The sequence below is a fragment of the Sceloporus undulatus genome, chromosome 2 (assembly GCF_019175285.1).
Source record: "Sceloporus undulatus isolate JIND9_A2432 ecotype Alabama chromosome 2, SceUnd_v1.1, whole genome shotgun sequence".
Lineage (NCBI taxonomy): Eukaryota > Metazoa > Chordata > Lepidosauria > Squamata > Phrynosomatidae > Sceloporus > Sceloporus undulatus.
The window spans coordinates 7455082-7478718 of record NC_056523.1 but is presented as its reverse complement, the minus strand read 5'-3'; the positions used below and the strand labels follow the sequence as shown (position 1 = coordinate 7478718).

The 23637-nt window shown below is 42.0% G+C and overlaps 1 protein-coding gene across 1 annotated transcript in view; it reads right to left on the bottom strand.

Moving 5' to 3' along the window:
* LOC121921899 (zinc finger protein 397-like) overlaps positions 1-23142 on the bottom strand; it is a 28699-nt gene extending 5557 nt beyond the window's left edge. The window contains exons 1-3 of the mRNA XM_042450613.1: positions 23011-23142; positions 17992-18822; positions 17743-17875 (exon numbers count right to left, since the gene is read on the bottom strand). Of these exons, the coding sequence (XP_042306547.1) occupies positions 17743-17875; positions 17992-18753 (895 nt within the window). The 5' untranslated portion in view covers positions 18754-18822; positions 23011-23142. The remainder of the gene's footprint in view (positions 1-17742; positions 17876-17991; positions 18823-23010) is intronic.
* Between the last annotated feature and the right edge of the window lie 495 nt (positions 23143-23637).

Below are 23637 nucleotides of genomic sequence, written 5' to 3'. Positions count from 1 at the left end.
TCATGAGCCGTCATTTTAGATCCTGCACTTGAAGACAAGTTCTGTTTTTACATTCTCCCCAAAGCTAAGTCTCGGTTTATAGAGAACTTTGTCCTAATGGGTCGAAGCCTTGACAGCAAAAGAAAAAAAAAGAGACCAGAGATAGTTTATAGGGCATTTTTTATTCATTTTTTCACCCTGCATTTTTTGTTTTTTAACTGAAAAAGTTCATACCAACCAAATCAAGGCAAATCTTACTTGGACGATAAATGGTCAGGCTGTGAGAAGAGTTTCCATGTTGGAGTATCCCCACGACGAATAAACAATAAATCCCGCAGTAAGATAAATAGCACTTAAAGGAGATAGGTGAGGCCTCTCTTTGAACCCATTGTTTTCTAACAATCACAGGAAGCATTCAAGAATGTGATTGCCACCCTCCCAACTCCAAATCAAGATGAAAATAGAATTTAAATTGGTATCATGAAGGTATAAATAGGACAAAGTTCTGGTGGATGGATGCTTTTCTAAAAGAAAATAATAATAAATAAGAATTGAGATTAGTAAAGGGGGATTTTATTAATAACCTAGAAAAGTTAACTGGGGCGTGGAGACTGGAATTACAAACCAGAAAAGGAAAGGTACCTATGGGGGATCCCTCTGTGTCTCTAAGAACCTTGTGTGAGTATTCAAGTCTTCCTGTTGTTTTTTGTTTTGTTTTGTGAATGGGAGTGAAGTTTCACACTGTCCCCAAAGCTGACCCAAGACATTGTGCTAACCTGACACAAAGAATGAGAGAGTGTCGCCTACCTTCAGATCACATACAGAAGCTGATTGCAGGTGGCAGTGTTGCATTCAATTTAGAGGTGATATCCACATTGCACAGGTGTAGTGTTTCGATACAATTTTAACTCCCATGACTCCATTTTGTGAAACCATGGGATTGCGTTTTGTGGAAGACGTCGAATTCTGTGCTAGATAGCTCTAAGGGTAATCTATAAGATAACAGTTTGATAACAACTTTAAAGGTCATGGCTTCATCCTGGGCTCAATCTGGACTTGGTGAAGCACTTAGAATCTCATCTAGAGAAGTCCAGTCTATCAGAGATACAGCACTAGAAGTCTGGCAGAAAATTCTAAATACCCCTGAAACTATAAATCCCAGTTAAAATGGGATGACATGCTAATAAATTACAGACGGAGTCTAACCTTATCGGAAATACTTAGGACCAGAGGAGTTTTGGATCGACTCTGGTTGCACAGTGGTTAAATGCCAGTACGCAGCCACAAGTTGTGAGTTTGATCCCAGGGGCTCCAAGGCTGACTCAGCCGTCCATCATTTCATAGGTCGGTAAAATGAGTACCCAGCTTGTTGGGGGCAATTGGCTTATAGATGTGAAGCACTTATGCTGAGTTCATTATTAAGCGTATAGAAATGTACATGCAGTGCTGTTGCTATTGCTGTGTATGTAATGAGTATGTTGAGAGGAGACCCAAGTCTAAGCACAAAATTCAGGTTTTTCCATAACATCTTATACACATACCCTGAAAGTAAATGTATATGGCATTTTTAAATAATTTTGTGCACGACACAAAGTTGCGTACACAGTGGCATCAGAAAGGAAGGTGTCACTTCTCAGCCACCCATGAATAAAGTTTTGGTTTTTGAGTATTGTGGATTGCATTCTGGATAAGGGATACACTAACCGTAACATGTCTGGGACCTATTGTGTAGTCAGAGATATACACTAGAGATTTCTAGGCCCTTCCCCAAATTAGCAATCTAGGGGGATCCAAGGATGGAGCCATGGCAGTTAAATTAGTATCAAACTGTGTAACTGTACTGTGTGGGTATATCTTAGAGAACAGCCAGGATACCAACGCCTTCCCCAGCTTCTCACCTGAGGCAATAGTTTCATTGCTGGCTAACCCTGCCCGAAGCAGCACTTGTAAAACATGGACCAGCTGACAATTCTGCGAGTTCTAGTCCAAAAGAGAACTTCTGTGAGCTCTGCTGGGATCAGCGCATGGCTTGGAATACCAATGAAAAGGGAAGGGTGAAATGTTTAGGATTCCTGGAGTCCCACTAAAACACTAAGATTGTATGGGTGCTGATTTCCTTCTAAGTTTGACATCATCTGACATAAAGGCTGAGGCAAGATTCCAAAGGTTGACTTTTCGCATCTCCATTCACTTCTCAGCCCTTTTCTGGTGTTCGTACAAAAAGGCCATTGTTATGTCTCAGCTCAGCCCCACCCCACCAAAAGAAAACAAAGATAAAGGCTGGATCTGCACTGGAAGATTTCTGTGTGGCATGTGGCTTGTCTCCCCATGCCATACATTTGCATGCCATCGGCCAAAATCCTGCTTTCAAGTGAAGCAGCCCGAAATAACACCATTTCTGTGCCATCTGAGAGCAGGGGGATCCGTGGAAAAGTCTCAAGGTCTTTTCCTGTAGCTGTATGCACTGCAAACAGTATCCACAGAGACCTCTAGAGGTCCCTGCAATGGTGAGTTCTGATAGCCATCATCATTCACCAACAGAATACTGGCCAGTAACTTTTTTGCAACTGGTTTGTAGTGAAGGTGAATTGTTGCATTCCAGAGACTGTTAGAACATGGGTTTCCTGTATTCACATCTTGGAAACATCAGCTGGCATCCTGTCAGTGAATTATGTGATGTTAACTGGTTTGAGTATGACTGGAGAACAGGTTCAGTTCCCGACTTGGCCATGACACCCACTTAGTGATCATGGGCAAGTCACACTTTCTCAGCCTCAGAAGGAATGGAAATGGCAACCCCGCTCTGAACAAATCTTGCCAGGGAAATCCCATGATAGATTTGTCTTAGGGTCACCACAAGTTGGAAACTTACTTGAAGGAACACAACAGCAAAGTCAGAGTTACACCACTGCAGCTCATTTTTATGGATACCCCATAAGCCAGAATCTGTTCCAACCATTCAATTACTAAAACATTTCCTAAAAACTTACCTTGTAGCAGGAAAGCACTCTCCTGCAGCGTAATGTGCTATGACAGGCGTTGCAAAGACCCTCCAGAGGTCCTTGTGGCAAAGTCAAAGCCACAAATGTGGAAGGCTGACTATACATAGTTTTTGGTGGTAGCAGCAGGAAATGTAAACTATGTGATACACATCTCGCAGTGGCAGAGCTTGGCCATCACTTCTTTTGGGGTTCCAGTTCAAGTACAAGAAAATAGCTGGACACATCCCCACTCAACCTTCCACTATCTGACAACATGGAAATGGCAGTGATGGAGCTGTCTGTTTTTTACATTGGGCCCTGCACATTCACTGGGGTTAAGGATCCATGATCCCCAAGAAAGTGGTAAAGCTGCAATACAATTAAACAAACACTATGTTTTTTAACCTGTGTGAACACATCTTTAGGAATCTCTAGGTCCTCCAGTACAGTTCTGTATTTAATGTCCACTGGAGGCTGACCACAGAATTGCACCAGAGGACCTACAAAGGCCAGATGATTATTAGGAACTTCTAGTCCTTCATTGCAACGTATGGTCAGCTTCTGGCAGAATTGCGATGGGGGACCTAGAGAGAACACTGCTTAAATCTCTACAACAAATCCTCAGAAGTCAAAGCCATAAATGTGGAAGGCTGACTACGTAGTAAATTTTTGGGTGGTAGCAGCAGGAAACGTAATTATGTGATACACATACATCTCACAGTGGCAGAGCTTGGGCAATCATTTCTTGTGGTAGTTCCAGTTCCTAGAATCCCATCCAGCCTGGAAACTAGTCTGAAAAATAACCTTTTGGCTCTCAGAAGACATGCCTGACCTCCTGTGGATGGTTGTGGCTATCTCTCTTGTCCTATTTTCTTCTTGAAGGTCATGCCAGTGAGAGAATGGCTTTCAGTTCTTCAAACCAATTTAAGAATGGGCTGGGAACGGAGGGATATTAGTTTTATCCAAAGAGAGTTTCCATCCAGAGGGAGAACATTTTTTCTTTTTTTTAATGCCGAAATAAAATTCTATTTGCAGTTCATCTGCTTAAAATGGTGTGTGGTTTATTTTTACCTGACAGTGGGCCCTTAGTATCTGTTGGAGTTGTTTTCCAGGATACTAAATCTGGGGATGTTCAAGTCCTATTATATAAAATGTTGTACTAAAATGGTGACCCTACAGAAAATAGCAAAATCAAAGTTTGCTATGGGGAATTTTTTTAAAGTGATATTTTCAAGCCGTGGACAGTGGAATCCGTGGATACAGAGAGCTGACGGTACTTTTCATTAAAGAGGTGTTTGTTAATTCACAGCACAGTTGCAGAAGATGGAAAGAGTGACAAATAAAAATATAGTAGAAGGAAGACCTTCAGCTGAAGGAAGAATGTCTGGAAACGTTAGTTTACACGTCGTAACTCCCAGAATCATAACCTAACATAGTCCAGGCTGAGGAATCATAGAGTTAGAAGAGAACCACAAGGACCTCCAGTTTCAACCCACTGCCATGAGAGAGTCAGGGTCCAAAAATTAACTTTTTCAAAACTAAAAAAACAACTAACAGGATGTGGTGGGGGGCATTTTCTTCACCCCCGGTTCTAGCATTGCGGAGAACAACTGAAATGGTTCACCCCTGGAACTATTGAGAGCCACATGGCATAGCAGTTTGAGTGTTGCTTACAACTCTAAGACCAGGGTTCGATTCCTGGCTCGTCCATGAAACCTACTGAGTGGCAGTGTTACAGACACACCATATCAGTGAAAACACGATATGGTCCCAATACATCAGAGTTGAAAGGACATAACTTGCAGGTGTATTCCTGTGAAGCTGAGCTAATGTACTTACACAAGATGAAGTAGGAGGACTCTGGAGACCAGACTTGGAAATCCACCAGGTGCCAGTTCCTGCAGGTACCAGTTCTACAAATCAGGCTTTATTAGTTAAAAAACAGCAAACCAAAATCTTAGTGTTTCAAGCTTTTCTTTGGTTGTGTCCTACATTTTTCTTGAATGCCCTGCATTTTGCGATGCCTTGTCCTCTTTGTGTGAGGACATCTGGTCACCCTGAACATCATCCTGGCCCAATCCTTGCTGAATGGACCGCAATCCCTTTGTGTCTGCTGATTACTAAAGTAGGTTTGGGAAGGCATTTGCACTAATAGCACTATTTACACTAGTGCATTATTGCTAGTGAATACAGAGCAGTTATGGCTCCAGAATTGCAATACAGAATGTCAGCTGAAAACAGTATGTCCTGGCTACTACATTTTACCTTCAGACTAGTGTTTTCGTGAATTTTAACAAGTAATAGAAGAAGGCATTAATCATAGAAGTACAGTATTCATTAGTACTGTTCCTATTTGTAAATTTAACCTTTGAAAACTTAGTTTCTTTACCTGGACAAACTCTTGCAAAACTCAAATCCCATTGGAAGAAAAAGGTACTAGAATCAGATAGCATCTCTGTATCTATGGTACCCCACAACATGTAGAATATGAGGCCATACTGGGAGAAAGGAGGATATAATCAAATATATGTTAAAATGATGTAAATAAGATGAGTCTTAAATAAATTTATGAATAAATAACATAAACAAATAGACAATGGGGTATTATAGTACCTTTGAAACCAAGCTGCATCTGCACTGCAGAAATGAGGGAATTTGACACTACTGTAAGTGCCATGGCTCAGCTATGGAACTCTGGGATTTGTAGTTTTGTGAAGTATTTAGCCTTGCTGACAGAGAACTCTGGTGCCACAACAAATTACAAATCCCAGTATCCATAGCATGAAGCATGAAGCAGTGTCAAACCACATTATTGTGGATTTAGTCTGAGGAAGGCAACCTGGATTGTAAAGAAATACCTTTTTGGGTTGCTATGGATTTAAATTTTATTTCTTGGACTTTAGGCCTCTGTCTCCCAGAACTCTTATTATGGCCAAAAGGAGAAATGGCTTCTGCCTAACATGGATATCGCCATAACCATCCTAACTGAGAGCAACAACATTTGACAAAATTTAGACCCGTGACTTGTGGCAACCCCATTGGCAAAACCGTGGGGTCGTGACCCTCTCTCAGGATAGCAATGCTCATCAAGACTGAGATGTTTCAGTTCTGCTGGCAAACCACAGGAAGGTGACTCTCTCTTGAGATGACAATGCTTTATCCATAATCAGATAGATAAGTCCATGCTGACTTAGCCGGTCTTCACATCCTGCTTCCACTGCAGAAAAGGGCACGTAACCTAGCAAATGATTGTAAGACAAATAACGGACAATGTAAGCAAGATGACAATAAAAGCCCAGCCAGAACCTGGCTGGTAGAAGGAGGTTTGTGAACCCTACTCTCGTCTCTGCGTCTCCTTGCCACGACAGCGACTAACATATTTTGACTAACATATTTTTATTTCTTTCTCCTGTATGATTTAAAACACTTTTGCCTGATGAAAAAGCCAGTGGAGCTTTGAAAGCTTGCAACACAATTTTGTTGCATTTTGGTTGGCCCTACATAGTATCATGTTTTGTGGATTTGGATGGTGTTTGTACTTTGCTATACAGCAACATGGCTACTTCAGGATATGTTAGTCCTCAAAAGTGCTACAATTACTTACTGATCTAGACAAACATGGCTATGTCATTGAATTCCTGGATGGCAGGGGTTTGGACTGGATGGCCCTTGGTCCCTTTCAACTCAATGATTCTAATTTTATCTGGAAGAAATCTCTTAGCAGTTCCAAACCACCCATTGACTTGATGAGGCTCAAAATGGATTCTGCAATGGCTTTGGAAAAGAAAACTACAGTTGGTCCCTCACTCGGCGCCTTTGACTTTTGCAAATTTGAATATTTGAGAATTTCATTAATTGTCCTCTCTAGGAGCTCTAGCCCCCCAGTGCAACACTGCCAGAAATTGACCATAGATTTGCATTGGAGAACCTAGAAGTAAAAACTTCTCAGGCTTTAGGTCTTCCAGTATGATTCTATGATCAACATCTGGCAAATGTTGACCACAGAGTTGCACTGGAGCACCTGGAGATTCCTAGAGAGAGGTTCTCTTAAGGTAAAAGAATAGTGATTTTGTTATTTGTAGCTTTTCCATATTCTCTGGGGTCCTTCACCCCTAACCCTGATGAATGTGGGGGGAACCACTATAACTAGTGGCCAAGCAGAGCCTGCCACAAACAGATCTCATCAAGGCTAGAAAGAGAGCTCTAGCTCCACGTTATGTAACAGAAGCCACATACAATGAATGCCAGCTGGAATTCAGCACGGAAGTAACCCTTTGTAAAGAAACCGACATTGAAGAAAATAGAACTGGTAGTTACACAATGTGATTTTAAACACAAAGCAATCCTTTGTGCAATAGTAGCCAGTGTGGCGGTCCCGACAGGCATTTTCCATTGTATATCTGGACGCGAGCATGGAAGCACTGGAACACATCAAAATGCCCAATGCATCACAAGCCTGAGGAGCATGAGAAGTGTTGGATGCATATCAGAAGCATCTAATGTTTGTCAGAAGGGTCCAATGCACATCAGAATGTCCTTTGTGAATTAGAAGTGCCCAATGCAACAAGAGAAGTGCCCAGTGCTCACTGGACTTGCCTCATGCACATCAGAACTTACTTGCTGGTGCCCAGACGTGCCTCTTTGTAATTCATACCGATGCATTTCTGCAAGGTAGCTATGAATTCATAAAATTACAAAATGTAGACTGTGATGTAGGTTTGCAGCCACCATTTTAACTCACCCAACTACCCAGTGTTATAATAGTTTTCCAGCTTTTTTATTTCTTTAGTCACTGAATACTGTAATAATGTGGATTCACTACAAAATGTTACAGTGTAGGCTGCTTCTGTTCAGGATCCACCTGCTCCTCTGTACTCTTCCTCTCTCCTGTTTGCATTTTTTGCCTCTGTGGTCAGTTTGTTGTGGCTACTGAACAAAGGGCTACTTTCCTTAGCATGCTTTCAGGTGGGGAAAAAGCAGACCACAAGCCACACAGAGAATGTACTCCTTTTATTTAAGGAAGTTTGGGGTTTTTAGTGCAGCAGATAAAGCTTTCGGTGGGGGGGGGAGGCATGTAGTTTTTTAAATTTTGTTTAAGTGCCTTTTAAGGCTCTTTTTAACTTGTGTTTAGAAGTTTAGTTTAATTGTGTTTTACCTTTTTGCATTAAAGAATCTTTTAATTGTATGTACTGCGGTTTTAAATCTGGATTCTGTGCTGGGAGAAAAGTGGGATATAAAACATTGTTGTTTCATGTCAATTCCAACTTAAGGTGACCCTAAGGCCATATCATGGGATTTTCTTGTAAGTTTCTTCAGAGGCGGGGTTGCATTGACATCCTCTGAGCCTGAGATAGTGTGACTGTCCCAGGTCACCCAATGGTTTACATGGCCGTGTTTGATTCAACACTGTCTCCGTTGTCCAAGTCCAACGCTCAAACCACTGCACTATGCTAGCTCTAAATATAAAACTAGATTTATATCATATGTACATGTATGCATGCACAAATATATTATTTTTGCATGCACACACACAACTCATACATGTTCATATGATATAAAATTAATAATTTTATATATAAATTTTCTATCTCTTTCCCCCCTTTCGCCTTATAGATTTATTGATCAACAGATCAAACACACAAACATCAGTCAACAACAAACACCACAAAAATCATCAAATTGTAAAAGTAAATAGTTAAAATTTCACTATACAATTAAATTAAAAGAAAGAAAATTTAAAAAAGATAAATCATTATAAATGTATGAAAATTATAAAATGTTAACAGATAAAAAATATTATGAACTTTAAGAAACCACCTTATGCCACACGACCATTGGCGCTGTGCAAAAACGGGCCACCCTTGTTGTTATTACTGGGCACTGGTCTGCCAGCAAATAAGATACTGTACATACAATTCATCATTTCTTCCAGGAAAACGACTAAGAATTGGATGATAAAAATATGGCGATAGCCAATAAAAAGGACATACAACAATAATACCTATATGCCTATCCCACTGAACCATTTCACAGGGGCATATGCGTAGGTCATATGAAATATTATTGTAACTCCTCCAAAGGCTGAAGGTAAAACTTTAAATTTTGCTAAAGTGAATGCTATCCTATGTTTTGGATGGGTTATAATTTATAAATATACAAAATTACTCTGTATGTGTATGTGTGTAAAAATTTTAAAAGTAAAGGTTTCCCCTATAACAAGTCATGTCCGACCATAAGGGGTATGCTCATCTCTGTTATAAAGCCAAGGAGCCAAGTGAGTCAAAGACAACTCCATGGTAATGTGGCCAGCATGATTGTGCAGAGTGCTGTTACCTTCCCACCATAGTGTACCTATAGATCTACTGCACTTTTTACATGCTTTCAAACTAGTGTTGGCAGCAGATGGACTACGGATGGGAGCTCACTCCGTCATGCAGTGCTTGGACCTCTACAGACCTAAGTTCCTGTAGGAGATTCTCCAAGGGACCCAGACTCCTGTTTTTATTTTAAAAGGAGGAACTCATCTTGCTTTCACCAGAACAGCAACCCAACTACTGGAAAAGTCCAGCAGTTGGGATAAATGCCCCATCCTCTCCAAATGGTTGGCTTTTGGCCCAGACTAGAAGTGACGTCTGCCACCTTTAGGTTGGCGAAACATGACCATGTGGCCTGCTTTGGAGACAAAATTGCCATCCACCCGGACAGATCCCACTTTTAAAGGTTTCCCTCCTTCATCCTCCCCACCCCCCTCAGGAGAAACTTGTTTCTGCCTCTGCAAACTATGAGTTTTCTCCAACGTTGTTGTCCCTCCTTTTTGGGGGGAATGAGCAGTGCAATTTAAGCTACCTGAACAACATTTGAACATTAAACAGAGAAGGAATAGTAGACCAGCCCTCGTAAATGTATCTAAAGGAGGGTTCACTGAAAAAAATCATAAGCAAGAGAACCAGCAACAACAAAACAACACTAAAAACAGTCATATGAATTTTAAAAAATCAAGTAGAATTATCCAAAAGGTGCATGTGTCTTGAAAGCATATAGAGTCATATAAAACCTAGGATTTTTTCTCCCATGGTTTGGCTTGGCATCTAAAAGTACCTTCTTTAGAGAGAGAGTTCCAGAAAGAAACTGAGGTCCTGAGACATATCAAAGCAATTAAATCTCCAATATGAATCTTTAACATCAACTTAATTAAATACTAATTAAAAGCCGCACATTCCGTGCACTACCCTGTAAAAAAAAACAACAGCCCAATTTGAAATTTATTATTACCTATTTTATACCTCCGTGTACAGAGTTTTTTGTTTTTTTACATCCATAAAGAAAACAGTCTGAAAGAATTTACAAAACATGTTTCAATGACAGTTTAAAAGGTCTCAATCAACCGATGAAGTCCACCACCAACATTTATGGAGCTAGCCCTGGAATCCCAGGAAAGAAATCCAGAAGTGATCTTCCTCTCTTTGAGAAGAGGATCGTGGTTTAAACAATTCTCAAACTAAAGTGGATCAAAAAATAGGACTGCAAATGGGAAAGAGGAGAACCAGAGGGTTGAAATAAACTAAGATATTGTCGAAGGTTTTCATGGCGGGCATCTATAGTTTTTTGGAAGTTTTTTCGGGCTATGTGACCATGTTCTAGAAGAGCATTCACTGAAGATGTCACCCAGAGATGTTGACAAAATGCCAGGAATAAACTCTTCTAGATCATGGCTATATCCTGATCTTTGGGATTATCTTATTTTTAGTTTTGTGGGTTTTTCAGGCTATAATATAAGCCTGAAAACCCACAAAAAACTAAACAAGGGCCTGTTACAAACTGCCAAAATAAAGCTGCTTTCGGTCTCTTTGGAGATATGCTGTTTAAATGATGCATGCATCCTAAGAATCCGGAAGCTGCACTAAAGCCACACTCCAGTGCTTAAGAAGAGAGGGCTTTGGTGCGACTCCGGACTCTTAGGACCCATGCATCATTTAAATAGCATCCTCCAAAGAGACCCGAAGCAACTTTATTGGCAGTCTGTAACAGGCCTAAGAATAATCCCAAAGATCAGGATAATAATCCAGTTTTTCTGCTGCATGAGTCTTTTAGCAGCATAAGAAGTGAGATCTGACAGAAGCCTACACATTCGGTGCAGGTGTATAATTCTGTCCTGGTGAGTTCTCTGGTGTCGAGTGAGGTGCGACTTGCAGACAAAGCCCTTGTCACAGTCTGAGCACTGAAAAGGTTTCTCCCTGCGTGTATCGCCGATGATGAATGAAACCAGAGCGGAGCTGTACCCTTGCCACAAATGAACATGTGTATGGCTTTTTCGCCAGTAGGGATTCTCTGATGACGAGTAAGGCTTCCATCCACACAAAACTTTTCTCGCAAGCAGAACAGTCATAGAAGGTGTTCCTGCGGTGGGCCCTTTGGTGCATAGTCAGATGTTTCTGGGCTTGAAGCTTTCGCCACACTCTGTGCAGAGGTACAAACTCTCCGTTGCGTTTTTTGACCTTCTTAAAAAGCCCTGTGTTTCTCAGGTGTTTACCAACCACAACACAAGCCTTGCGTTGAGGTTCTATTCCTGTCTCAGCAAAGATCTTATTTACCTCAGAAGAACTGGATTTAGCACCAGGGTTTCGGGCTCATCTCCCGGCTTCCTGTTTCGTTTCTTCCAGAGGCTTTGGAAACACCCTGTCCAATGAAAGGTCCTTCTGCCCTTCTGGAGAACCCTGTGGGGTTCACATTCTTCAGTGATGTCTTCATGACCGATGTCTCTCTGTTTCCACTTGCCTGCCCCACATCTAATGGAATAAAAAAGAGAAAGGATCCAGAGGGTGGCCTTTGTTCCCCCGCTTTTATTTTGGGACTCCCAATTCCCAGAATCCCTGTCAACATGACAATGGTCAGGGTTGTGGGATTTTTGTTTGCTTTTCTTTTTATAGTGAAGCTGCTTGAGTCCCAGTCTTGGGCAGGGAAAGGGAGAATATAAATTGATTAATTACAGTCCAGTCCACAATATTGGAAAGTCAAAGCTTCCCACCCATGCTCTATATCAACGGGGGTATAAGTTCAAACAGTTGGTGTCACAGGATACCATCAATGTGCCACATACTACATTTTCAGTGGCGACTTCATAAACACACATTGAATCTAGAGTTCTCAAGTGTCTTGATTTGTACAGCCTGCCTTATTTAGGGCTGAAAAACCTGTCCCTATTAGTGTCATTCAGGATGCTCAAAATCCTGTAGTTTGATCAGTGTGAGTGGGAACCAGCCATGGTCACAACAAATGAATCCCTGAAAATTTGGTATGTAGTAAAAACATTCACATTATATACCAAAGACTGGGGTTGGGTTTCTTCTTTGTTGAACTGTCATCTACTCTTCTCCTCTCTGTGCCAACTCTATCTCATGCTAACAGCTGTAGATTCCAACCTCCAAACTGCTGCAGGCTTGCCATTTCAACATATGAGCTTTGCGTGAATATGAGACCTCAGAGAAACCTGGAGATCTTATGAGACGACAAATGAGCAAGGAGAAGGTTGTTGAGATCAGTCCTGAAAGCTGGGCCTTTTCTCTCTCCTTTTCCTCCTTCTCATTGCATCATCATGATTTTCAACTGTTTTGTCTATTTTCCCCTCATTGAGGCTGGCGTTTATTTAAAAAATGTGCTGTATCATGGAGGACAAATCCCATAACATTGAAATGGTGGACAACTGGGAAGTTACGAGGACATCAATTTGTGTCTTGGGACTGTCTAGGGGCCAAATGGCCTCCTCAAATACAAATAAAATAGAAATGCAGTGGTCCCTCTGCATTTCACTGGCGTTAGGGGTGAAAGACCCCCAGTGAAGGTGGAAAAACTGCAAATAAAAAAACACTATTTTTTTACCTGAGAGAACTCTCTAGGAACTCCAGGTCGCCAGCACAACTATATAGTCAACATCTGGCAGTGTTGACCTGGAGGACCTAAAGATGCCTAGAGAGAACACATGAACAAAACTGCAAATATTCAAATCCGCAAACATCAAAGCTGCAAATGTGGAGGGCCAACTGTAAAATGAAAGAGCAAAAAGGGAAGGCACTAGATGCCTCTTTCTGGAGGAATATTTTATGATGTTAAAGAATACAGGGAGGAAGGTCCGCAGTGTATTTAAAAGGAGAATCACTTCTTATATTTTACTGATTTTTAAAATGCATTTTAATCTGCATGGTTTTAACATTTTATAAGCTGCTTGAGTCTCATTTTTGGAGAAAACGGATATAATGAATAAAATAAATGACAATAGCAGCAGCAACATAACAACATAGCAACAGCAACAACAGTAAGAAGAAGAAAGCTTAGAATAATTACTTTTTGGCAGTCTGTATGGCCTCCAGAACCTACCATGACTAGAAAAATAGTCCACAGAATCCAGAATTGTTCACTCATCTTCATACTTTCCTTGCATGAGATATTTATTTATTTTATCCATTTAATTCTGGCCACCTTTCTCTCCCGGAAAGGAATCCAAAGTGACTCACAAATAAACATTACATACATACAATAAAAGGTTAAAACAATTAAACGCTAGAGCTCTCTTACCTATTTGCTCTTTTCTGTACCTGCTCTAGCTTTCACATGTAGCAATAAAACTCAGGATACATTGACCAGATTCACACTTAACTATCTACTAGGATGAAAACAAGCCTGCTCAACACCTCCTGCTACACCTCCAGCATGGTTGTTTGGGAAAAGATGAGTTTCAGCGACCAGAGTTTAGCAGGGAACTAAACCATAAACTACGCTTTTCTTATCTTTGGTTAAGATAAACCATGGTTAATCTTAACTATGGTTCCCAAAACAAGCTAGCTTCAAAGTTCATAGTTTAAAGTTGTCCAGTTTCAAGAAAGTAGAGTTAAGATTAACCACAGGTGCTGGATCACATATCACACTGCTGTCAAGAAGAAAAAAAAAAGGCTCCAAATGTTGCCTGGGGGTTAACAGGAGGAGCACAGAAAAAGGAACTGCATGAACCAAATCTCACCTATGTTGTTCCCATTACACAAATCAGTGGTGGGCACTCACAACCCATCAGCAATCCACAACCCACAATTCCCACCCCAATGAATTTTCTATTCTCCCTATTCATCAAAATCGGACCGTAAAGATATGTCCAACCCAGCAACTAACCATTTATAATTTTATTTTTGTGGCGTCAAGGTGTAGTAGTGGTTTGAGAGTTGCACTACGATTCCAGAGGCCAGGATTCCAATCCCCGCTCAGCCATGGAAACTCTCTAGCTGACCCTGGCCAAGTCACACTCTCTCAGCCTCAGAGGACAGCAAAGGCAAAGCCACTTCTGAAAAACTTGCCAAGCAAACTCTTGTAATAGGCTCACCTTAGGTTTACCACAAGTTGGAAACAACCGAAGGCACACAACAACCACAAGCCAACCGGCACAAGTTTCCTCATTCAAAAAAGGCTGTACTCTCCACATAGAGGAAACACATTAAATAAATTACAGTTGCCCCTCTATTTTCATGGGGAATCATCCAGACCTCCTGCGAAAATAGAAAATCACCAATATTCAAGCCCTACAGGTGCGCACCATGGGCAGCGCCCTATTTTGCCCCCTCCATTTGCTGCTCACAAACGCCGAGGGACGCAGACTCCATGTCCACAAAATGGAGGAGTGACTGTACTGGTTTGTGGAGAATTCTACTGATACTCTTCACTCTAGGTTCTGTCTCATTGGTCAGATTTTCTGCAAGAATGAGTCCCTCGGCCTTTAGCAGAGAACCACGGGCAACTCTAGCAGCCCTATTTAGGTCAGTAAACTTTGAGGAACTCTGGAGATGCAGGCCAATAGCAGCAGGACAACCGATTGCCAGCCCTACCTATATAATGCAAGACACAATTTCTAACAGCATGTACACAGCATTTGTACATCCCTGGTTCCCCTCCAAAAAAAAAAAACAAAGCCATGGAAGGAATGGAGAACATTTTTTTGTGTTAGCAAATGATGCCCTGCATTCTACAGTGTCTAAAAACATGATTTTTCTGGCTAAAGGTCATCCCATGTGAGTAAGAATTATGGGTGATATTGATTTTCTACAAGAAGCGCCGCGCCACCACCACCACTGTCCAAGCCTTTTGTAGCTGAACGTGCGGTATGGATTCTCTGGTGTCTGTTAAGGCATGTGTTGCGAGAGATCTTCCCACACACGGGGCACTCGGCGGCCTTTCACCCGTGTGATCTGCGGTGTGTATTAAGGTAGCTTTCTGGCTGAAGCTTTCCCACAGCGCAAGCACTCGAAGGCCTCTCCCCGGTGTGGATTCTCTGGTGAGTATTAAGATAGGAATTGCGAGAAAAACGTTTCCCACAAGTTGGGCACTGTGAGGCCCTCGCTTTCACATCTTTTATGGTGCCAAGGAGTTGAAATTTCTGAGTGAATCTTTTTCCACAGTCCAAGCATTTAAAAGGCTTTTCTCCTGCATAGACGCTCTCCTGTTTAATGAGGCTTGCCGTTGACCAAACCTTTTTCTAAGCACACCGCAGATATTGGTCTCTTACCAGGATGGAATCTCCGCTGAAACACATCTTCCTTCAGACCTGGAAGGGTCCCCCCGATGTCACAGATATATCTACTCCTTGCCTTGAGCGACCTCCAGATGACCCTAGAAGGTCTCTGCTCACAAATTCCTGGGATGTTCTCAGTCGCTTCCAGATGGTTGGCATGTGGGGTCCAATGCTCAGAACCTTCTGGTACCAATTTCTCCCCTTCACCGATGGTCACCACTCTTAGCACCTGAAGGAAAAAACAGAACAAAATTCCTGTTTTGAAATTAAGAGAGAATTAACAGTAACTTATAATTTAAAATGTATTCCTATGACATTTTCAAACTCAGCACCCCAAAATATATTAAAGCGAGGCAGACTACCAAAAATGCAAAAAAAATAAAAAAAATAAATAAAAAAAAAAGTACAAAAACAAGCAAAAAAAGTGGCTGGGAGTCCATTTTGATTTTGAATATTTTTTTAAATAAGTTAAAAGTCCAAAAAGACCTCACAATCGGAAGATAAATTATTCCACCCAGATGTTTCCAAGAGAAGCAAATCACCCTTTTGCCCAGAAAAAAAAAATGTGGTCTGCGATTCTGGAGGGGTCAGAGACCTCAATGACAGCTCTGAAGGGGCCGTGTGGTCCAAGGAAGGTATTTTCCCATCTCATATTACAGGGAGGCTTCTCCACAGAATCAACAAGAAACGCTTGAGAACTACAATTCTCAGAATTCCACAGGACTGGACCATGGTAGTTAAAGTAGTGTCAAACTGGATTATTTCCGAAGTGCAGATGCAACCCAACTGAAAGAAGCTGATAGCATGAGCTTTCATAGACTCAAGTCCAAAAACACATGCTACCAGCTTCTTTCTTTCAGTAATCTCAAAAGTGCTAAAAGATCCCTTATATAATAACAAATAACAGGGAAGTTACTTTAAATGTTGTTATGAGTAACAGTTTCCAGTTACTTGAAAAACCTACCTTTTAAAGTACATAGAGACATCTGGACAGGATTTTCACACTTTATGTGATTCATCACATCAGTTTCTCACAAAAAGCAAACAAAGGAACTGAAAACCATGGCAGCCTAACTAGCAATGCCACAAGTTATTTATTCAACACTGCAATGAATAATGGTTATTTTTCAAACCGTAATGAATAACTAAACAGATTGCTTTTAAAAAGTAGCTTTGGCCCAATACAGACAGGCCAAAATAAAGCTGCTTCGGGTCACTTTGGAGGTATGCTGTTTCAATGAGGCGTTCATCCTAAGAGTCCGGAAGCTGTGCCAAAGCTGCGCTCCAGTCCTTAGGACTGGATGGTGGCTTTGCACGCCTTCCAGACTCTTTCTTCTCTCTTCTTCTTCTCTTCTTATTTTATTATTATTATTATTATTATATTATTATTATTATACTTTATTTATGAAGCGCTGTAAATTTACACAGCGCTGTACATGCAATCTTTTAGTTAGACGGTTCCCTGCCTCAGGCTTACAATCTAAAAAGACATGACACAGAAGGAGAAGGGAGAGGTGACGGGAAAGGGTAAGAGGTCCAGCAGTTCCTCTCAACCTCCGAGGCCTGGACCAAGGCAGATGGACTGAAGGGAGGGCTGGCTTCAAAATGGAAGGTTAATCATTATCCAGGGAAAATACATACTCCCAAGTAGGATAATACATATACAGTACATAGCAATACAGGAAATGGATCGATAAACAGCACAACAAGAACATCAGATAGTAAGCGACAATATGGACGCATGCATAATTTAAACAGAATACTCCAAAGTGACTCGAGCAACGCAACTTTATTTTGGCCTGTCTGTATGGGGCCTTTGTTAGCTACCTTCAAGAGTTTTTCTACAAAAAAGCAACAAAACCTCCAGAGTTAACATCACAAATTGTAAATAACAAAAACAATCACTACTTGCACATTTTTCAGATTTTCATGGTCTATATGTGTCTTGAGACTTATGGCACCTTACTGGGCATAAACTCAAATGGACAGCAACTGATGAAGTCAGCTGCATGCCCAAAAAAGATTATGCTGGAAAAATGGTGCTTATTTTTGAGCAACCACAAGAAAGCTATCCAAAATAATGGTTTTCAATTATCTGCTAAAACATGGTAACAAACACACAAAGGCTATCTGTCCAGGGGGGCTGAGCTTATAGGATCCCTGCAACCAAACAGTCAGACTAGATGACCTCGGTGTTTGCTTCCAAATCTAACACCCTTTGATTCTAGTTCTCACCCATCAAGATGGTTTCTCCATTGCCATCCTCTTGCTTGGTCTCCTTGGGCAGTGGCCTGTGGCTGCTGGGGGTGGATGGAACAGCTTCCGGCTCACAGAAACTCAAAACCACTTCTTCAAAGGATGGTGCAACCTGAAAAAGCAGGCAAGGTCCCCTTCAGGGTGGAGGAACAGGGTTTGGGACTTATTCAAGTGGTCTTAGGGACCGAGCTCAGTATGTGAATGTCTTGCTCTCTCTTTCTTTCTCACCTGAGACTTTTGTCGCTCTACCTCTCTCTGCATCTGGAGGAAACTCTCAGCCAGAGCCACCGCCTGGGCGCAGGTCTCGGGGCCTCGTTCCCTGACCCAGTTCTGGATCTCGGAGGGCAGAACAGTCAGGAATTGCTCCAAGATAAGCAGCTCCAGGATCTGCTCCTTTGTGTGCCTCTCAACCTTCAGCCATTGGTGGCAAAGTTCCTGGAGTCGGCTGTAAGCTTCTCTGGGCCCTTCGGCCTCCTGGTAACAGAAGTGTCTGAAGTGCTGGCGACTCTTTTCTCTGTTGAAGGCATCACCACGCAAAATGGCTGCCTTGACCTTCCGATAGTCCTTTCTGTCTTGAGCCTCCAGCCTGCTGAAGACCTGCTCGGCTTCTCCTCGGAGGGCTGGCAGGAGTCGGTTCACCCACTCTTCTTTGGGCCACCGGCAGGCCTCGGCCACTTGCTCAAAGGAGGCCAGGAAGGCCTTGGCATCGTCCCATGGCGCAGGTTCATCCGGCAACTGGGGGAGCCCCCAGCCTGTGCGAGGTGACTCTGCTTCCTTTAGGAAGTCCTGCCATTGGACCTCCCAACGCTGAATGAGACCTTCGCTGGCTTCCTCTTTAATCTGTGGCGCCGGCATCTTTTGTAGGAATTCACGGATGCAGCTCCTCTCAATGACATGCGAAGTCTTTCTTGCCCCTTCCAATCCTTCCACCGGTTTGGGGTCGACTTGGCTTGCCTCCTCCATTTTCATCCCTGGTGGCCTTCTCTGCATGAAAGATGCTCCGACAAGATGAGGCTGCAAACGGGACGTTCAGCTTCTTGAAGACCAGAGTTGAAGACCCTGAGGCAAGAGAAGTGTTTGAAGACATGTGAAAGAATTAGCCACAGTTTTGGTAAAAGTCATTCCTCTGATAAGTACCACAAAGCTACAATACCACTTGAACTAACTCACATGAGATCTGTGAGAAAGGAGAAAAAGTCACACAAATTTCAAAATGGTGTGAGGGAACAGGAAAGCCTTTTCTCCGTATCTCAGAGATCTTATTCAGCCTACCCTTCCTTAGCATCAAGAATTCCTTCAGTGCAATTCCTTCAATTCCACAATGGTGCTTTTAGGATGAGAACTGCCAGTATTCTGCAGCTAGTATAATCAATGAGGAATTCTGGGAATTGTCCTCCAAAAAGGGTTACCATTTTAAAGTTCTGACTTGATGGAATTCCTATGTGAATTTCTTTTTTTACAACACAGATAAATATGATTGCCTGCTCACACTGCACCGAAGCAGAAGCTGATTAAAAAGTTGGCAACCAATTCCGCTACACAGAAATAGAATAGAATCCTAGAGTTGGAAGAGACCCCAAGGGTCATCCAGTCCAACCCCATTCTGCCATGCAGTAAATCTCAATCAAAGCACCCCCAACAGATGGAAATCCAGCCTCTTTTAAAAAATCTCCAAAGAAGGAAACTCCACCACTCTCTGAGGGAGTGTGTCCCTCCTAATATTTAACAACCTCCAAAGCAGGAACTTTGGAGGTTTGAATTGTTTTAATAGTTTAATTCCATATTAATGTTCACTTTTGTTTTGTTATTTCTTATAAATAACTTTATTCAATAGTTAATTAAATACATAAACACTGGCAAAAACACACACAAAAAGAAGCAAAACACTTTGACCATTAAAATTTCAGTTCCTTTTCCCCTACCTGCAGTTAAAAAGAAAAATAGAAAAAAGCATGACTTCCCACATACTCTCTAACTCAGGGGTAGGCAACCTGCGGCCCGCGGGCCGGATGCAGCCCGGCGAGGCCTTGGGACCGGTCCCAGCCCAGTCCTGCCGCCAATTGCCACCCGGGCCTTTGGGGGGCAATTGTCTATAGAAGCCTCAGAAACATGCATTTATATTAACATTTTTTAAAAAATCAGCAAATTTTTTCGGGTGTCCTCCATTTTTTTAAAAAAAAGTGGCTTCCCTTTGAAAATTTTGTCCTACATTTGTCCTGTTTTATTTATATATTTAATTTTTTAAAAAATTATTTAATTATTAATTTTTTGGCTTCGGCCCCCCAGTTGTTTGAGGGACAGCAACCCGGCCCCTGGCTCAAAAAGATTGCCTACCCCTGCTCTAACTGTTATCTTGCTTAATAAACCTACTACCCCTCTCTTAATTGTTATTATCCTTATTTGATCTAGCTATATTCAACAATAATAATAATAATAATAATAATAATAATAATCTACATTCTTTTTATTAACCCAGTGGTTCCCAGACTTTGATCCACCAGATGTTTTTGATGTCAGCTCCCAGAATTCCTGACTTTTGGCCAAGCTGTCTGGGGCTTCTGGGAGTTGAAGTCCAAAACACCTGGAGGACCAAAGTTTGGGGATCACTGTAACCAGTCTACAGAGAGACCAGTGTGGTAGGGTTCAATAGTTAGAAAATGGTTTATAGTTTTTTTGTGGCTTTTTTGGGCCATGTGGCCATTTTCTAGATGAGTTTGTTTCTGATGTTTCACCAGCATCTGTGGCTGCCATCTTCAGAGAAAATAGTTTGTTTGTTTTTCCAAATTGTTCTGTTCTTTTACATTGCAACTTTGAGTCCCAGTTTTAGGAGAAAGGCACAAATAACTGTAATAGCGGTAAGAATAAGAATAGGATTAAATCCCTTTCCTGTCGTCTGCTTTACTGCCAGATCTCCTAAACATCTCTGAAACAAGATTTTCATCTCCATCTAGGACAAGGCGTGAATGTGGCATGTGGCGTTATGACTCCTAACACAGAAGCAGCACACTCTCTCAGCCTCAGGGAATGGCAAAGACACTGTAAACAAATCCTGCCAAGAAAACCCCATGATAGCTTCATCTTCAGGTGGCCATAGGTCAGAAACGACTTGAAGCCACACAACAACAACAAGCAGAAAGCAAGGAGAACCTTGCTGGATCAAACCCAAGTTACAGATCCTATCTTGGGTATATCTCACAGGATATAAAACACCAGAGTTTCCTTCTTCTTCTGTCAGGACTGACAGATAGACTGCATCAGAATGGGGTGGCTTTATTTAGCTATCATAGCCAGGATGACCAGACGTCCTCCTTTTTCAGGACGCGGCCTTTATCTCAATCTTCTGTACAGTATTTCAAAATGTCTTCCATTCTGAGCGTGACTAAGAAGCATGAATTGAAATTCATGTTCATGTTTTTAGCTTTTATTTTGTACTAACCTACATTTATATTGAATGTCCTACATTTTGTGGCACCTTGTCCTCCTTTACTATTGGGTCACCCTGATCATAGCCAACAGCGACTAATAAAATGACCCTTTTTGCTTGAACCTCCTCTCATTGTGAACATTTTAACTGGCAAATGTTTTAATTTATCATTTAATGTTTGTATTTCAATACTTGGAGCCAGCGTTGCGTAGTGCCTGGCTAGGACACTGGGAGATCAAGCTTCAAATCCCCTCTCACCAATGGAAACCCACTGGGTGACCTTGGACAAGTCACACTCTCTCAGCCTCAGAGGAAGGCAAAGGCAATCCTCTTTATGAATAAATCTTGCCAAGAAAACCCTATGAATTGACATGAAAGTTCACAACAAGCTAGAATCCAAGTTAGAAGTGACTTGAAGGCATACAACGTTTCAATACTTCCATTTTAATATGTAAGGGTTTTTAAAAATTATTTGTTTCTATATATGGAAGTATATAGGAAGCAGATAGAAAGAAGTATAATTTATTTGTTTATACTGTATATATAGACGTATATAGGAAGTAGTATAAATGTTTTGTTTCTATATGCAGCAGTATACAGTATAGGAAAAATTGGCCTCTTCCTCTTCCTCATCCCATTTAAAGCCATCTAAGGTCCAAAACACATTGCAGAAATAATCCACTTTGAGACCGCTTTAACTGCCCTGGCTCAATGCTAGGGAATTTTGGGAGCTGTCATTTTGTGAGACGTTTAGCCTTCTCTGTCAGAGAGCTCTGATGCTGCCACAATAAACTACTATTCCCAGGATTCCCTAGCACTGAGCCAGGGAAGTTAAAGTGGTATCAAACTGGATTATTTCTGCAGTGGGTTTTGGACTTTTGACCCTGGAGACCAGGGTTTGAATCCTGGCTCAGCCATGTAAACCCAGAGTGGATTTTGGCAAGTCACACTCTCTCAGCCTCAGAGGATGGCAATGGCAAACCCCCTCTGAAGAGACTTGCCAAGAAAACCCTTTGACAGGTTTTCCTTAGGGTTGCCATGAGTTGGAAACGGCTTGAAGGCACACAACAAAGAGTGTGTAGTGCAGTATTGCACAAAGTCTTCAAATGGAGGAGATGGCAGGCTTAAGATGGCAGGTCCTCTATATCCCATCAGTAAAGTCAGCACACTGTACTGGGACCAGTATTGTCCTCACAGCTGGTGTCACCTGGTGTGTCTGTGTGTACAGCTTGTTTGTGGTGGCCCCAGAGCCCTATGACAGAGAAGGCTCAGTGTCTATCAAAACTACACATCCCAGAATTCCACAGCATGGAGCCGTGGCAGTCAAAGCAGTACCAACAGAGACACTCTCCTTCAGCAGCCACAATTCCTGAGCAGAATTCCCAGGATTCCATCCTTCTTTCCTTGGCTGCCGCACTGTAGAAATAATCCGGTTCGACAGCACTTTGGAATCCTGGGATTTGTAGTTTGTTGTGGCACCAGAGCTCTCTGAAAGAGAAGTCTAAGGCTCAAAACACACTGCAAAAATAATCCAGTTTGAGGTCGCTTTAACTGCCCTGGCTCAATGCTAGGGAACCCTGGGAGCTGTAGTTCTGTGAGACGTTTCGCCTTCTCTGTCAGAGAGAGCCTGGTACCACCATAAACTACAATTCCCAGGATTCCATAGCACTGAGCCTGGGCAGTCAAAGCGGTGTCAAACCGGATTATTTCTGCAGTGTAGATGCAAACCCAAATCAAAGACTCCCTCCCTTGGTTTCTGGTCCCTTTTAAGGGCGACATTCCCTTCCTTTTAAGCCATACCCTCCAGTTTCCCAGAGACTCACCCGAAGCCCCTGCAACTCTCGCCCTCCTTTTCCTGGATTACACAACCCTGCGAAGGAGGAAGCCACGCCGGAAGTCAGCCCGGGACCTTTTTCACGCCGGCCGCCTCTCTCTGTAGCTCTCTAACCTACAAGCGCACAGCGTCAAAAACAGCACGCTACTTCCGCTCTGCCGCTCTGGCCATTGTCGAAAGGTCATCCAAGAACCTCACTGGTTTTAACCCTGCTCATGCCGATTAGGAGTTAGTTAGTGAGCCAGAATTAGATGGGTGAGTCTGCACTGCAGAAATAATGCAGTTTGACACCGCTTTAGCTGCCATGGCTCCACCCCTGGGGTCTGCAGTTTATGGTGGTGGCGCCAGAGCTCTCCGTTTTAACAACTGTTAATAATTTAATTGTATTTATTATGGGTGTGAGAGTTTGGGATGCAATGGACAATGAGACATTTATTGTATGCTTATTGTATTTTATGGATGTTGTATTGTTAGCCGCTTCGATCTTTTTGGAGAAGCGGGATACAAATAAATATTATTATTATCATCTCTCACAAAACTACAAATCCCAGAATCCCATAGGATGGAGCCATGGCAGTTAAAGCAGTGTCAAACCACATTATTTCTACAGTGCAGA